The sequence below is a fragment of the Orcinus orca genome, chromosome 8 (assembly GCF_937001465.1).
Source record: "Orcinus orca chromosome 8, mOrcOrc1.1, whole genome shotgun sequence".
In the NCBI taxonomy this organism is placed as follows: domain Eukaryota; kingdom Metazoa; phylum Chordata; class Mammalia; order Artiodactyla; family Delphinidae; genus Orcinus; species Orcinus orca.
The window spans coordinates 54,086,420-54,101,795 of record NC_064566.1 but is presented as its reverse complement, the minus strand read 5'-3'; the positions used below and the strand labels follow the sequence as shown (position 1 = coordinate 54,101,795).

At 56.8% G+C, this 15,376-nt stretch overlaps 1 protein-coding gene across 8 annotated transcripts; it reads right to left on the bottom strand.

Moving 5' to 3' along the window:
- Nucleotides 1-1,273: 1,273 nt before the first annotated feature.
- TSKU (tsukushi, small leucine rich proteoglycan) lies at nt 1,274-14,935 on the bottom strand. Of its 8 annotated transcripts, none has more exons than XM_033405777.2 (3): nt 14,778-14,867; nt 9,966-10,114; nt 1,274-3,767 (listed from the first exon to the last, which is right to left on the bottom strand). In XM_033405777.2, exons 2-3 carry the CDS (start codon nt 9,997-9,999, stop codon nt 2,698-2,700), a joined length of 1,104 nt encoding a protein of 367 aa, XP_033261668.1. In that variant the 5' UTR covers nt 10,000-10,114; nt 14,778-14,867; the 3' UTR covers nt 1,274-2,697. The 8 variants fall into 8 exon arrangements, with proteins under 8 accessions (XP_033261668.1, XP_033261669.1, XP_033261667.1 ...); XM_033405778.2 differs by lacking the exon at nt 14,778-14,867 and adding an exon at nt 13,973-14,110; XM_033405776.2 differs by lacking the exon at nt 14,778-14,867 and adding an exon at nt 10,443-13,966.
- Nucleotides 14,936-15,376: the final 441 nt, after the last annotated feature.

Here is a 15,376-nt window from a genome sequence, read left to right as displayed (position 1 = left end):
GAAGCCCGCACGGTGTGGCGGCGTCTGCCCACCCTGCCGCTGGAGCTTCACCCCCGCCCCGTTTTGCAGATGTGGAAGCTGCAGCTCAGGGCGGAGGTGAACAGCAGTTGTCCCGGCCTCCCTTCCCCTGCTTTCAGCGCCACTAAAGTTTAAGACCCCTATGTTCCATGGCCCTCCCCAAGGACGCCTTCTTCAAGTGGGGCTTTAAAGCCCCACTGGGTGAAAGTCCCAGGGATCTCTCCCTCACCCCTGTATTTGAGGCCTCTCTTGTCCCAAGGCATGTGGGAAGATGGAGTACCAATCTGAGGACTGTGAAGGCTGGGGTCTCACTCTGACCCTCCCTTGTCCCCCAAACTTCAGATCCTTCCCATATAGGCGGGGGCCAGCCTCTGGCTCAGGGAGCCCAAGCCCTGGGGGGCCTAAGCCACATGATGGGCAAGCACCCCAACCCTACCCATGGCCTGAATGTCCTGGGATCTGTGCCATTGTTCACCCATGACCCCTCTCAAGTGCCAGCCACCTCTGTCCGGGTCCACTTGTCCTTCTCAACTCCATGGATAAGCCTCCTCCAGGGACCCTTCCTAATCCCACCACAGGGCTCTCACAGGTCCCTGTACTGCTCTTATAGTTAGGTGTCCTCCATGTGTCCTTCCCCCTCCCACCCCAGGAACACGAGTCTCAGGGCACAGAGCAGACAGCAGGAAAATCTTGGTGGTAGTGATGGTGATGGATATTCCTGCAGTTCTTGGCTAGTTAGAAGGAAGAACTTGCTGACAGCAGAGCCATTCAGATGAGCTGGAAGTGGGATCCCTGTCACTGGAAGTGGGCAAACAGGAGTTAGGATACCACAGCAGTCAGATGCCAAGAAGGAACACAGCAGAGGGAGGTGGACGGGGACCTCAGGGAAAGCTTCTAAGGAGATGAGGTGGGAACTGGGTCTGTTAGGCTGGGAAGGAGTTGAGAGGCAGGGATGGGGGCAAGGGCCAGGTCCCAGAGTAACAGCCTGAGCAAAGGCAGAGGCATGCAGGGCCTGACAAGTTCATGGAGATGGGGCATCAGGGAGAGGGGAAATGAGGAAGGCAGGCAGTGTTAGCTGCAGTGAAAGGTGCCACCCACCCCCGAGGAACTCCCTCCCTCACATCACCTCACTCCCCTCATCCTGGGAGGTTATTGGGCTTTTTAGAGAGAACAATCTTGTCTCAATTCATCCTTATGGCCCCATGGCCCAGTCTAGGGAATGTCAGTGGATGCCGGTCAAATGATGGGAAGAGGGCCTCTTTATAGTGTTTATTAAACCAAGGACCAGGTGTTGGGTAGGGCCGGTGGGGGAAGACAGAGCTCTCACTGTCCTGTGGGTGTCCCTGTGGGACCAGCCCCCTGACGCCCACATGGCCAAGTATGGCTGGCTTTCACCCAACGCCTCCTCCCCCAACCCATCCCCAGGACACAATATTACAAAAGCGAACAAATGCAATGTCTTTCTTCTTTTACAAATGGCATGTTTCCATCCCCTGCCAGCAGGGACCAGGATGGGGCGGGGGGGAGGGGATGGGGGTGGGGGTGGGTTGAAAGTGACAGTCCATTAAAAAGGCAACAACTTTTATTAACCCCATGCTAAGGAGAGAGCCCAGGGCTGGGAAGCTGAGATGCCACCCTGGTGGCGGAGCATAAACATGGGTGGGGTCTCCCCTACCTCCTTCACTGCATTCTCAGTAGGATGAGCTGGGCTGTCAGGCATAGGGCCAGTGGGGTCTGAGGGAGCTCAGGGCCTGGAGGGGCTCCAGGACTGCATCTAGAGGCAGTACCTTAGGGGTCAATGGGCGCATTTCCATTTTGATGCTGGGGGACGCCGCCCCCCCCCCCCACCCAGAGTGGGAAACTGGCAGGGCTGGGACTGGTATCCCTGAGGCTCCTAGAGGCTCCGAGGTGAACTGACTTAGCCTGTGCCACAGCCGGTTACCGGGCCCAGAGTGCCACCCCCGAGGCCCTGGTCTCTCCTCCTGGGGACGACAGGGAAAGGGCACAAATGGCAGGATGTGAGTCTTGGAAGCAAGGGGGAGCCCAGAAAGGGGAGAGGGGAGAAAAGTGCAAAGGGGCCCTGCTGGGAGGCTGGACATTGGGTCCATTCACGCTTCTGCCACTGTAGGACCTCAGAATAGCATTTTTCCTTCCCTCGGCCTGAGTCTCCCCATCTGGCACATGAGGAGGTGGACTAGAGTTTTTTTCTCCAGTCCTTTCTATAAAGTTCTATCCAGAGTTCTAGGGGAAGAAAAAAGGATGAAGTAGCCCTCACATGCCCAGAGCAAAGAGAGGGCTGTGTCGTAAAAGAAACCCATGCCTGAGTGGCTGGACCTCTGCCCCGCAGCACTACCTCCCGCCCGCCCTCCTCCTGTCATGGGTCAGGTTGGTCCAGGCCTCAGGGAAGGCACTTTGGGGACAAGTAGGGAAGGACAGCAGGGGACTGCTGTCTGGTTTGGCATCGAAGACCCTCAGCTTATGGTCTGGAGAGCAACATAGACAAACGGGCAAAACCTTGCTCCTGGGTGTGGGTCCCAGGTCCAAAGCCTCTCTTTCAATGATGCTGCCACACAGGCCTACAGAGTCCCTGCTGGCATTGGCACATTAAAATATAAATTACCCAGGACCCAAGGGAGCCCAGGGCAAAGTCTGTTACATGGCCCCAGGCCACACCATTCGTCACAAGGTATCAGAGCCCCCAGCAGCTAATTCCTGGGTGTCTATGCAGTGCAGGGCCACCTTGGGGGTGGAGCCAGGCTGCCTGGGGTAGGTGCCCTCCCGCACCAGGCGCCGGCACTGCACGCCCTGGCCCACGCTGATGCTCTGCAGCGCCGGGAGGTGGAGAAGCAGCTTCTCGGGCAGGGGCACCAGGCCCGTGCCTGACAGGTCCAGCTCTTGCAGGGAGCCCAGGCCTGAGAACACCTCGGGTCCTGCCCACTTGAGCTTGGGGTTGCTTGACAAATCCAGGACCTGCAGGCCCTGCAGCTCACGGAAGCCATAGGGCACCAGCTGGGGGAGACGCTGCAGGCTGCCCAGCGACAGGTGTGTAAGGCCCGCCAGCCCCTCGAAGGCCCCTGGGCCGATGGCCGCCAGTGGGTTCCCGTCCAAGCTCAGGTAGCGCAGGGGCAAGTCCCGGAGGTCGGGCACAGTGTGGAGCCGGTTCCAGGCCAGGTTCAGGCTCTGGATGGTGGGCGCCGGCAGGCTGGCCCGCGCGGGGTGGGGCACGAGGCTGTGGAGGAGGTTGTGCGAGAGGTCCACGTGCAGCGCCCTGCCCTGGCTGTGGGTGGCGAAGGCGGACACGGAGACCTCGCGGAGCCGGTTGTGGCTCAGGTTCACGTCGCTCAGGGGCGAGCTGGTGAAGCTCTCGGCGGGCAGGGCGGCCAGGCCATTGTGGCTGAGGTCAAGTGACTCCAGGTAGCGAAGGCGGGAGAAGGCCGTGGGCGAGAACCTGGTGAGCAGGTTGTGGCTGAGATCCAGGCCGGCCAGCGTGGTGTAGCCCGGGCCTGCCAGCACGGACTCGTTCACCGTCTCCAGCCGGTTGGAGGACAGGTCCAGGTGGGCTGTGTCCAGGGGGATGGGCACGGGCACGATGTGAGGGCCCAGGCCGCTGCAATCCACTCGCGTCAGGCTGAAGCTGTCGAAGAGGCCAAAGGTCTCCACCTCACACTGGCATCCAGGGAAGCAGGGCCGGGTGGTCTGGGCCTCACCGGCGGCCAGCAACAGCAGCAGGGGCCACAGCATGGTGTGGGCTAGAAAGAGAGCCACAGGTGAGGGCTGGCGCCAGGCACCCCATACCAGATGGTTCTAAGCCACCCCGTAAGACACCAGCTGATGTGTGTAGGCACAGCTGCAAATTGCCACCAGCCCCTTAGTGCCCCCAGACGCTTTCCCTGAATACCCCTCCTTATATAGTTTCTAGTCCCTATTCCTCTCTGGCCTTAGTCTCCCCATCTGTATGGTAAAGGGGGTTAGGCCAGATGGCTGGAAGCAGGAGAACCCTTCCTTAAATAAGATTAGCAGGTGAAAGTGGGCCTGTTCTGGTTGAAGTGAAGGTGAGGGCCTGGAGCCTTCCTTGGACGTTAAGGAACCCAGCTGGAAATGCGCTGGACAGGACGGGTCTACAGCTTAGGGGCTCGGGTACTGCATTTACCTCTGCTGAGCCTATGCGACATGCTGGGTGCTGTGTGCTGGGTGCTGTGCTAGCTGCCTCCCTGCACGGTCCCACTTAACCCTCACAGCCACAAAAACTGCAAGGCAGCAATGCTGTCACCACTTCACGAAGGGGGAACTGAAACTTAGAGAGGTTCAGAAAGTCATGCACGGTCACAAGTAAGTGGGAGTGAACCCAATGGCGTACACAGGAAGCATGGCTCACTGTCATGGTTCGGCAGTGGCTGAGCCATGCCTGAGACCCGCACTCCGGCTTCCCAGACAGAGGCCTCTTCCTGCAAGGGGGGTCTGCAATGACTGTCCCCACCTCACTGCTTTTGTGGGTAACAGTGGTTGGGTCCACAGTCCTAAGCCCTCTCACCCGGCCTGGCCTCCAGAGGCAGGATCCTTCATTCCAGTTGGGGACCCTGTGCCAAGCCCCTTCCCCCTTGCCCTGCCCTCACCCCCAGCTGTTAGGGCTCTTACACCTCTTTGGCCCTTCCTTTAACCTAGGGCAGGCAGCTGGGCTGGTTCCCCCATTATACAAATAAAGAGATAGAGGCTCAGAGAGGAAAAGGGTTTTACCCAAACCAGTAAAAAGCAGGGCAGGATTAGAACCCAGGCCCGCTCAGTCCCAATTCCTCTGTTTTCATCTGCTGCCTCCAGCAGGATTGGCAGGAGAGATGGGGTCCAAGAGGGGCTCTTCCCACCGACACAGGCTACGATGCAAGCCACGCCTCTCCCCTGGCTTCAGTTTCTCTCCCTGGACGATTGTAACAGCAGCTACCACTGATGCTGGGCACTCCATGTACACTGTCACCTCCGGTCCTCACACCCAGGCGCGTCTGTAGCCCCTCGGACAGTGGTGCTCGCAGGAGGATGCGAGAGAGGGTTGAGCAGTGAAAGCCTCTAACTGGACAGGCTGTGGCTACACGCTCCCTCTGCACAGCAGCCACTCAGCCCGGGAGATAGAAGGCACTAACTAAGCCTCACTCTAGCAGGTTCTTCAGCTCTGCACACTTGCCCCCCTGCCCCATCCTCCCCCCACCTGTTCCTCCCCCTGGTCTTCAGGGAGGGGTGGGCCAGGGACCTGCCCACCTTGTGGACAGGGGGTGGCTGTGGAGGGAGCAACAGGATAGCATTACTAGCCCTACATGAAACTTTAAAGGGGCAGCCACTTGATCTGCACTTGGGCTCGGAGCACAGGCAGGGAGAAGGGGCGCTATTCTCCCCTGCCCCCCTATGTGGGCCCCTCCTCTCCCGCCCCTTTCTGCTGTAGAGTCCAATTTGAGGATTAAACCCGGCCCAGGTGCATCCTGGGCTTGGTCCCAATTGAGGCAGGACAGAGTGTTCCAGTGTCTGGAACTGAAAGGAACATATTAAGTTACCTCACACCCCCTTTGTTCCCCTGGTGAGCTTCTCACCGCAGAGGTTCATTACCACCTAGGGCCTCCTCTTCCCTGCTAAGCTGATCTGCCCATACCCACCCTTCCTGGGGTTTAAACAAACACCGAAGACACACAAAAAGGCCCTAAGATTACCCTTTGGTTCCCAAAGGTGATTATACAATGTGCCTCTTAAATGCCAAATGGCCCCTTATGAGCTCCTGCTTATGTAACACAGCCCAACTCTCCCCCTCCCCCCCTAGAGAGGGGGCCTCTCAGGCCTCGGCTTCGTCCTCTGTACCACAAGGCAGTATTTCCTGCCCTCCTCACATACGTTGACGCAACCCTCACTGTAGTGCAATGCAAACTGTGAAGAGCTGTGCACACGTGCTGAGTGGTCACCACTGAGCCACGGAGGCAATGGTGGCGACAGCTGATACAGAGGGAGCAGGAGTGTAGATTGAGACCCGCCTGGGTCACTGTGCTTGTGATGCTCCCAGGGCACCGTGGACAAGGTCTCTGCTCAGCCCTGCACAGTGGACACCTCTCCCTGGGCCCCCATTCTGTGCTAGGCCTGGACGTTAAGTGGAAAGTGCTGACAGTGACAGAGCCTGTCCTCACTAAGTGCCGGACACATGTTCCCTTATGCCATCCCGTCACTCCAGGAGGTAAGCAGCCTTATGTCCATGTTACGGTGGAGGAAACCGAGGATGGCGAGAGGAAGGTAGCAGAGCCAGGAGGTGAACTCAGGCCTTTGTAACCTCGTCACTGGCTTGGTTCAGGTGGAACGTGTACTTCTGTGTGTTGCTGGGGAAAGAAGAGCTACGCATCCGGAGTCCGAGGGCCACGTTCCAGCTGCCATCGGCCGCTGGGACAGGTAGGTACCAAGCTTTCTAATACTCAGTGGCTCTGGGGCTTTCCTGAGGTCACAGCGGAGCTCAGAGGCCTCACAGGGCCGTCCAAGGCTGTTGGGAGAGGAGAAGGAAGAAATCTCTGAGATGCCTCACAAGTTTGGCCCCAGAAGGGGGCAGAGGCAGAGGTGTGGGCTAGTGGTCTTTGAGGGTCAGTGCCCCTGTTCTGCTTAGAGGCAATGTCCCCTTTGGGGTAACATAAGGAGGGGTGCCTTCATGTGAGTGTCTCACGAGATGCTGGGGTCTGGCATTGCTGCTTGGAGCAAAAGATCCAGGAGCCAAGGGGAGGGCAGAACTTTCCCAGGAGGAAACTGAGGGAAGATAAGGAAATCCCCTGCCGGGGGAACAGCCCCTGATAATTTCCAAAAGACCTTTGCTCGTTTGAGCTGTGAGGGCCGCAGAGCAGTGCGTGCAATCCCTCACTTTAGTGATGAGGAAGCTGCGGCCCAGAGAGCATGCAGTGACTTGTCCCTGGGTCCTCAGTGAGGTGATGGCAGCCAATGCTCAGGCTCTGCCTCCTGACTCCAGGCCCAAGCTTTCCAGCCCACTCAAGACGCCTGTGGAATCTCCCAGGGATCTTATGGAGTCAATAAAAATAACGCTCAGAAGAGTCTGCAACCTCATGGAGGAGGGGGCTGATGCCATAATTCTACAGATGATCATAAGGAGAAATTGCATGCTAAGAAAAGTATAACTATGCATTAAAAAAAAAAACCAATGTAAATTGTAATTTTAGAAAGTCTAGAAGAAAATATGTCAACCCAGTAGTGGTCTTTCTTTAGATGGTAGAACTCTGAGTGGTTTAACCATGTCTTAATCTCCTTTTCTCCTCTTATTTCCTCTCTTATAGTAAAAAATGTCTATAAAACACCCTGAGTAATGAAGCTTCCTAAGAGGACTGCCTCATGGCCATCTCTGCTTTCTCTGGTCTTGGCTAGCCACAAGCTGAGCCTCAGTCTCCTCATCTGTAAAATAGAGATGTTAAGAGCCATCTCACAGGCCTGTCACGAGGATGAAACATAATGGTGGGAGTAAGGCAGGGCTCCCAGCACAGGCGAAGGGTGCAGTGTGGACCCCCTGCCTCCCTCCACAGATGGGAGCGGGTGGGGTGGGGATAAGTGGGTGGGCCTGACCCCATCTCTCTTGCTCCTTCCTCCAGCAAATATGTATCAAACATGACAAAGCTCTTACCACTGCCCTGCTGGAAAGCAGTTCTTTCCTAGGAAGCCACACTATGACTATATTGTTTCTCAACACGGCTGCTGGGTCTGGGAAGGGATGAGTAACGTGAGTTCCTCTTCACAAAAACCACTAGCCTCAGCTCCACGGAGAGGAAAGGGCTTCTTAGAGAGTGAGAAAGCCTTGGACACCAACTTGCAGTGTGAACAGGGCAAGTCACTTTACCTGGACCAGTTCCTTCAGCTGTGAACCTGGGATGCTAATGATGGTCCTATCAGGCTCAGAGAGGATGGCTGTGAAGATTAGACTGAGAAGACCAATGCCCCAGTAGAGAAATGAGGCCCCAAGTGGTAGAAGCCACATAATGGAAACACTGTACCTTTTCATTCTACCTATAATACCCACAGCCACTGCAGACAGAATTAATCAACCACAGCACTGAATCGCTAAGTGCAAGGCAGTGTGCTAGGCCCTGTGACGTGTATGTTGGGGTCAGGGTGGGAGATCCCAGGGCCCCTGTCCTCATGGGGCTTACAAATCTGCAACGGGGACAGGAGAACAACTCATATCAAGATCACTGGCACCTGCCGTAGACCCAGGAGATCAGGACTCTAGTTCCGGATCTGCTACTAACTGTGTGACCTTCACAGTTTTCTTTCTTTCCTGGAGCCTCAGTTTTCTTTTCTGTGTAGTAGTGACTCTGCCTCCCTCCCTCCCTCTGGGACCCTGTGATCTACCCTCGGGAGAAAGGGAAAGGCAGACAGGTATTCACCATGGAAGGCCAGGGAGGATCTCTGGCCCAGGATACATCACTTACTTTCCAAACCCTCACCTGCAGATAAAAGGCATCTGCTGATCAGCCAGGTTATAGAGCACAAGGGCAGCAGGACAAAGGCTTAGTAACTGTACCCACCCCTGGTTAGGGGGATATAGTATAAGGTCCTCTGGGCAAGGGCCATGAGCTATTCCTTGTTGGGCCCACTGTGACTCTAAGGAAAGTTTACAGATGGCCCGTGAGGTCAAAAGAGTCAGTGGTGTGGCCCTAACAGGCCCCAGGCAGGTCTCCCCACTGCGACACTCCAGACGGTGCTATGAGAACCTCTAAAACAGCTTTGGCTACATCATCCCCCCTCTCAAAAACCACCTGACTTCTACTTTACCCACAGAAATCAAGTTCCCTCTGGCACAGAGGTATCTGCCAGTTGTCCCCACCTTCCTCCCTCCTTCGGCTGAACTCCCCTCTTGATTTGAACCTATGGTGGTGGCCTTTGGACAACTCTCAGCGTCTTCTCATACTTTTCCAAACTCAGAGAATTCCAGGGCTGGAGAACTGGAAGGCCCCTCAGAGATCACGGGTAACTGAGGCCCAGAGACGGGCAGTGATTGCAAGTAAACGGCAGAGCAGGACCCAGGACCTGGGTTCTGATGCCTCACACTATTGCCAGGACTGCCGCATCCCCAGGCCTGCCCTGGCCCTGCCAGTGGAACAAAGCCCGTTCTGTCTACTCAGGCTCCTGGGCCACGCCCCCCTCCTTTCCTTGCTCCCGAGGCCGGGCCTCTCACACCACACTATCAACACACCTCCTTCAGACACACACTCGGTAAATTCTCTGCCTCTGCCGTTATTGACCCGCTCGTTTCCTGACTTGAAGTGCGAGCAGCTTGGGGCAGTGACCCTGCCTTCTTCACCTGTTCATCCCTTCCCCTACCTGGGGCCACAGCCAGGCCTGGCAGGCCCGGCAAACACGCTGGATGAATGAAGAGCCCAGAATTTACAGTCAACCACGGGACTCAGACCCGGCTGTGAATTCAGCTCTGTACCTACTAGCCTTGGGCACGTCTCAACCTTGATGAGCCTCCGTGTCCTCGACAGGGGCGACAACACAGGGTTGGTGAAAGCATTAGGGGACAGCGTGTGAAACAGTCAGCTCGACTGCCACACCTCGAGTGCTGAATGCATAGTAGACAGTGATGGTGATGATTTATTAAGCTTCCTGAAGGCAATGACTGTGTTATTCTTTGCTCTGTTCCTCCCTACCCAGCTACCCAAAGAGGTGTCAGCACCCGGCGGGTCTGTGACTACCTGTGCTAACATCCTCTGGTCACCATGCTGGTGTCTGCTGACAAGGCCCCAACCTCCCTCCTCCTCTGAGGAGGGCTCCCTGGGGTTAGGGATTCCAGCTCGGGTCCTCCTGGCTCCAGCTGCCTGCCCGTGGTGCTGCATTCCAGCATCTCTGGCCCCTAGATTTGTCAGCTCCTCACCACAACTTCAAGGGGGAGTCCCTGGCCAAGGGGCGAGGTGGGCAGGGGGCCGAGCTCCCACCTGAGACGGGCTCTGTCTCCACCGGCTGCTCCATGCTGAGATGCCTCCAACCCTACTTATGTTCATCGTGAGCTCCCTCAAGCTGACGCCAACGAAATCCCCAGGTGGAAATTCCATTAACGTCCTGGCCCCCAGTGGCTTAGTCAGTTCTGGAAACGCAAGGCAAAAAGAATGTCAGGGCCAAACTCCCGGAGCCTTGTGGGTTGGCTCCCCCAACAGCAGCTCTAACGCCGCACATCTGTACAAACACGTCAGCTCGCCACGCACTTCTAGAGCACCATCTCGTTTCTGCCTCACCACAACCCTTGACCACGGGGATTACTGTCCCTGTTTTGCAGACTGACATTCAGCTGAGGAGGAGAGGAACCAGGTCGCAAACCTACGTGTCTGAGCTCCAAATCCAATGCTCCTTGTATGGCTGTGCCCCAACTTACAAGTGGGCACGTGTGGATCGTGCTGGACTATAATTACACTTACCTGTCTGTCCTCCTGTGGGCAGGAATGGGGTTAGGTTCACTTTTATGTCCTTGGGCCTGGGTGCCGGGTCTGCCACAGAGCAGGTACTATATGAAGATATACCAGGCATTTAGAATACTACCACCTCGCCAAAGGATACCTCTCAACCTTCCCAATGCCTCCTCAACTCTTATCTGTTCAGTCACCCTGCAAGATCAGCAGCTTACATGGCATTGTATCTATTTTACATCTGCGTAGAGACCCAGAGAGGTTCGGTGATCTGCCCAGAGTCACACAGCCAGTGAGGTCAGAGGCTGGACTCAGAATCCAGGCGTTCTGACACCAAGTGCCTAGCCTCCTCCATGACATCATCCCTGGAGGATAATCTACAGGGAAATAGACAAGGCTCCCAATACTATTTTCTCCATTCTGAAGCTTCGCAAGTTCCCTTTGGTCTGAGGCATGTGTGGACACACGGGCAGGCAGTGTGGGGCAGAGGAAATGGGTTTTACGGTCAGGCACACCAGGTTCCAGCCCCACCATACCTCACCTGCCAGGAGGCCCTCTCCCCTCTGAGTCTGAGTCTTCATCTGTAACATGGTGAGAAACCTAGTACTGCTCCCAGCAGGCCACTGGGATGATTACACAAGGTAAAGTGAAGACTCAGCCCTGGGCCTGGCACACACTGGTGCTCACTGCATGTGGGTTCCTGCCCCCTAATGGGTGATTTCAGGGGCCAGGAAAGAAAAAGGAGCCGTGACACCAGCAGACCTGAAAGCAAGGCAGGGGCAGAGGACAGAGAAGACTACAAAATGGATTCTTCCTTGGATTGTCTCCCAGTGCACCACCCAGGGTCCCGCTTGGGCTACAAGCACTGACCAGGCTCTACCAAGGAAGTTGGTAAGGGAGTTTGGAAAGGTCGCAGAGGCCAAAGCAGGCTGAAAGAGTTGTGTCACCTGTGACAGAATGAGACTCAGCAGCTACCCCTGGGTGGGTGGCTCACTGTCTTCCCCCACCCCCCGCACCTTGCACTGGTCAGGTTCAGGAGACCTCCTGGCCTGGATTGCTCCAACAGCCTTGTTCCTGGTCCTCTGCTTCCAACTGCCGGCCATGCTGGGCACCAGAGTACAATCCCGACAGAAGACCGGGACCCCATCACTGCTCCTGGTTTAAAACCTATCCTACAAAGACAGCTTGCCAGTCTAGAGGCCCGTCTTGCTCATCGGGCCCCACATCTCTGCACAGGCTGTTCCCTCGGATGAAGATGACAGAGACACCCTACTTTTCTTTGTTTTCCATGCAAACTCTCACTCATTCGATTCAAAAGTCATCTCCATGTATAAGTATCATGTCATCTTCAAACAGTGACAGTTTTACTTCTTTTCTGATTTGGATTCCTTTTATTTCTTTTTCTTCTCTGATTGCTGTGGCTAAAACTTCCAAAACTATGTTGAATAACAGTGGTGAGAGTGGGCAACCACATAGCTGATTCACTTTGTTATACAGCAGAAACTAACACAACACTGTAAAGCAACTATACTCTAATAAGGATGTTAAGAAAAAAAAAAAAGTCACCTCCTCTGTGAGGTCTTCCCAGTCTAACCTGCCCATCATCCAGTAAAAGGTCACCCTCTCCCTGGGCTCCAGTGGCCCCGTCAAGATACGACACACTGTGCTGTGTGGCCATCTCCAAATCTGACCGTCCATCTCTTCTCCTATGTGGGGCCTGGCCATGCGAACGGGATAAGCCAGATGAGTGAAATGTCCTAGGCAAAAAGCTTCCCTCTGCTTAGGAGAGGGTACCAGTGGTCCAAGCTGGCAGGATACTTAGGGCTTTCCCGGGGAGGCGGGGGCGATATCAAGTTTCGAACCATAGTAGATGCTGGCTCTGCCTTCTATTGTCAGGGCAATCCAACAAATGTCTGCATGATGTAATACAGACTACAAATCTCTTCTCATTTCATTAGCACATGTAATTCATTATCCTATTGAACATTCACAACAGATCAGTCAGACCGGAATTACTAACCTCATTTGAAGGATGAGGAGACTGAGAATCAGAGAGGTAGAGTTACTTGCCTAAGGCCACAGAGCTAGGAAGCAATGAAGTAAGTGAAAATAAGTGAAAATCTCCTTCTGACTCTAAGAGGCTGGAGCACTTAGCCTCCAGATTGGTCTCCCAGGCTCCAGCACCACCCACAAGCCAGAGGAAGATTTCCTAGAATTACCAACCCCACCCTGTCATGCCAGCTTAAAAAACCCTCTAGCAGCTCTCCACTGCCTAAATCCCAGCTCCTAGGTCTGGCATTCAAGGCCTTCATATTTGGCCCCTGCCTTCCTTCCCAGCCTCAAATTGAATTCCAACCCTCCCTCTCCAACCTTGCATCTGACAGTCCACAATGCTGAACACCCCTGCGCTGTTTCAGAACATACAGAGCTGGGCAGGGCAGTTCCCTCTGTGGGAGATACCTCCTGCCTCCCTCCCAGGTGTATTCACCTGGCTTCCCCAGCCTGCTGCTTTCCAGCCTTCCCTTCCTGGGCTGCAGGGGCTCCAGCCCACCTTACTTCATCCCTACCTAACTTCAAAGCCACCTTCCCTCTCCCTCTTCAAAAGAGAAAATTAGTGCCTGGGAATTGGTCAAGTCAGAATGGAGGTGTTAAATATCAAAGTGTTTCCAGGTTCTAGGATCTCAACCAGTCAGCCGGAACAGGAAGGGAGGAGAGAGGCTGTCAGCACCTGCCTTTCTAGAAGGGAAACTGAGGCCCAAAGAGGGAAAGGAAAGTGTCCACGGTGAGGCGAGTGGCTTGCGCCCATCCTTCACGTCTGCAGCATCAAGCAAAATTCTAGGTTAAAGACTGGGGTGGGTGGGGGTAGGGGCAGGGGAGGGAAGGTGTTAAAGGGTTATCTTTGCCACCCAGGATCAAAAGGAGGCTCCCGGCAGCCTGAGCCCTCCTTCTCAGGTCAGACCTGAGCTCTGCAAGTCTGGACTTATCCGAAGGGTAGAGCAGGCAGGGAGGATCAGAAGCTCCTGAGTCACCCCCTCACCCAGGCCAAGTGTGGGCGGGCACTGCACCTCAGGCCGTCTCTGCCTGCGTTGGTTACCGCCACCGCACGCTCTGCCCCGCGAGGGAGTTCTCACCCACTTCCATTACAAGGTGACTGCGGCTCAGAGAGGCTGAGCAACTTGCCCAGTGCCATATTGTGGGCCAGTGGACATCCCATTCGAAACTATAGTGTGTGCAAGGTTCCTCCTCCCAGCAGCCCAGCTGGAGGTCCCGGGAGCCGGCGCCGCGGGCAGCCGTCGTTGCCTTCTCACCTACGGGATTGGAGGGCTCGACACCCCTCGCCCCCGCCCCCCGCCCGGGGCAGGATACAAACGGAGAGCGGATCTCAAAGCGGAGCCGGGGGTTAGTGGCTGGCCTCTCCGCCAAGCAGACACATCTCTCTCGGTCACATACACTCTCTCCGAGGAGCGTGGGGCGGGCACCACCAGCTGCCCGCTCCTCTCCTCTCTTCAGCCCCCGATCGGCGGCCAGGACCGGCTGCTTACCTCTCTCCTCCCAGCACGTTCGGCTGGCGTGTGCGGCGCGCTCTGCCCAGCCTCGGCGCGGGTCAGTCCTCAGGCGCTGCCGATTGCCCCACCCACCAATCCTGTCCCATCCCCTCGCGGCTCTAAGGACCCCTGGAGGTGAATGAGGGGAGGGCTGCCAGAGCCCCCCGCCCGGACTGCAGGGGGGAGGAGGACGGGCGCTGTTGCCGAGGAACCCGGAGAAAAGTTTGAAGCCAAGTCTGGGCCCGGGTGGACAGCAGGGGAGCGAGGAGTTGGGGCGGTGTCTGGCTCTCGGCGCGCACATACTCAACGGACACCCAACCCAGACACGTCGACAGGCACAGACCACGTACGCGGACACAACGATGCGCCCACCAGCACTCACAACCAAACGCGGGCCCACGAAACGTGGACACAGGCGCAAAACAGCCTCCTCAAATCACGGACATTCAAAGGCACAGGCAGATGCATGTCCCCGGACCAAATTCACAAAGACCCACAAACGCGAGATGCACGTGTCCGCACAAAGCCCCCAGAGGCGCCGGCCCACGCCCACGGCCCCCGGTCACAGCCTTTGTCTCCTGGAAGCCCCCTTCTAGGTCCGGGTTCCTCACTCTGGCCGAGTCCCGGGCGTCAGGCCGCCGCTGCCGACGCCCTGGGTCCAGGAAAAGTTGAGGGGCCCCGGCCCCGCCCCTGGGTCCAGCGCCGTCCGCTCGCGGGATGGAGCTGTGAGGTTGGGGTGGGGGGGTCTCCTGTCCTTCGCCCGCTGCGCGGACTCCCGCTCCTCCCGGGGACCCGCACCCACCTGGAAGCCTGCGCCGCAGCCGCCTCGGCACGCTCACCCAGGCGGCCCGGTCGCGGGCCCTCTGGCCGGCGCTTTTCTCAGAGCGGCGCGGCCCGCCCCCCGGCCCTCCGGCCCCCGCCCGCCGCTGGGCGCTCCCCGGCCCGCCCCGCGCCCAGTGGCGGCTCTGGCCAGCCGCTGGGCGATTTAGGGAGTGTCGCCAAAGTGCCGGCCTTTCCCAGCGCGTTCCCCGCTCCGCCCCCCGCCCGCCGGCGGAGCCCTTGCCCAGCCCGGGTTCCACCATAGGGAGCGTCTCAAAAGTGCGCACGCAGCTCCCGCCCACTTCAGTCGGCCTTGCTCCCAGCTTCTTGCATCCCGGGTCCCTGCCCCCTTCCGCGGAGCGCCTGAGCCATCTCAGCAGATGGCCGCACGGTCGGGAACATCTGGAGGTCGCTGGAGTGTGTGTGTGTGTGTGTGTGTGTGTGTGTGTGTGTGTTTGTGTTCAGAGAGAGAGAGAGAGAGAGAGGCAGAGAGAGAAAGAGATTGGGTGGTGAGGCTTCCCTCTTCTCGAGTTCATCCCCCCGTTTTTTAAAACGGGTGACAGAGGTCCAGAGACGTTAGTG

Excerpts from the sequence above, each read along its gene's own strand:
- TSKU (XM_033405774.2), bottom strand. The coding sequence starts at position 14,276 with ATGTGCGCGCCGAGAGCCAGACACCGCCCCAACTCCTCGCTCCCCTGC. Across the intron at positions 3,768-13,972 it reads AACGTGCTGGGAGGAGAGAG|CCCACACCATGCTGTGGCCC; the intron begins GTAAGCAGCCGG and ends CTCTCTTTCTAG.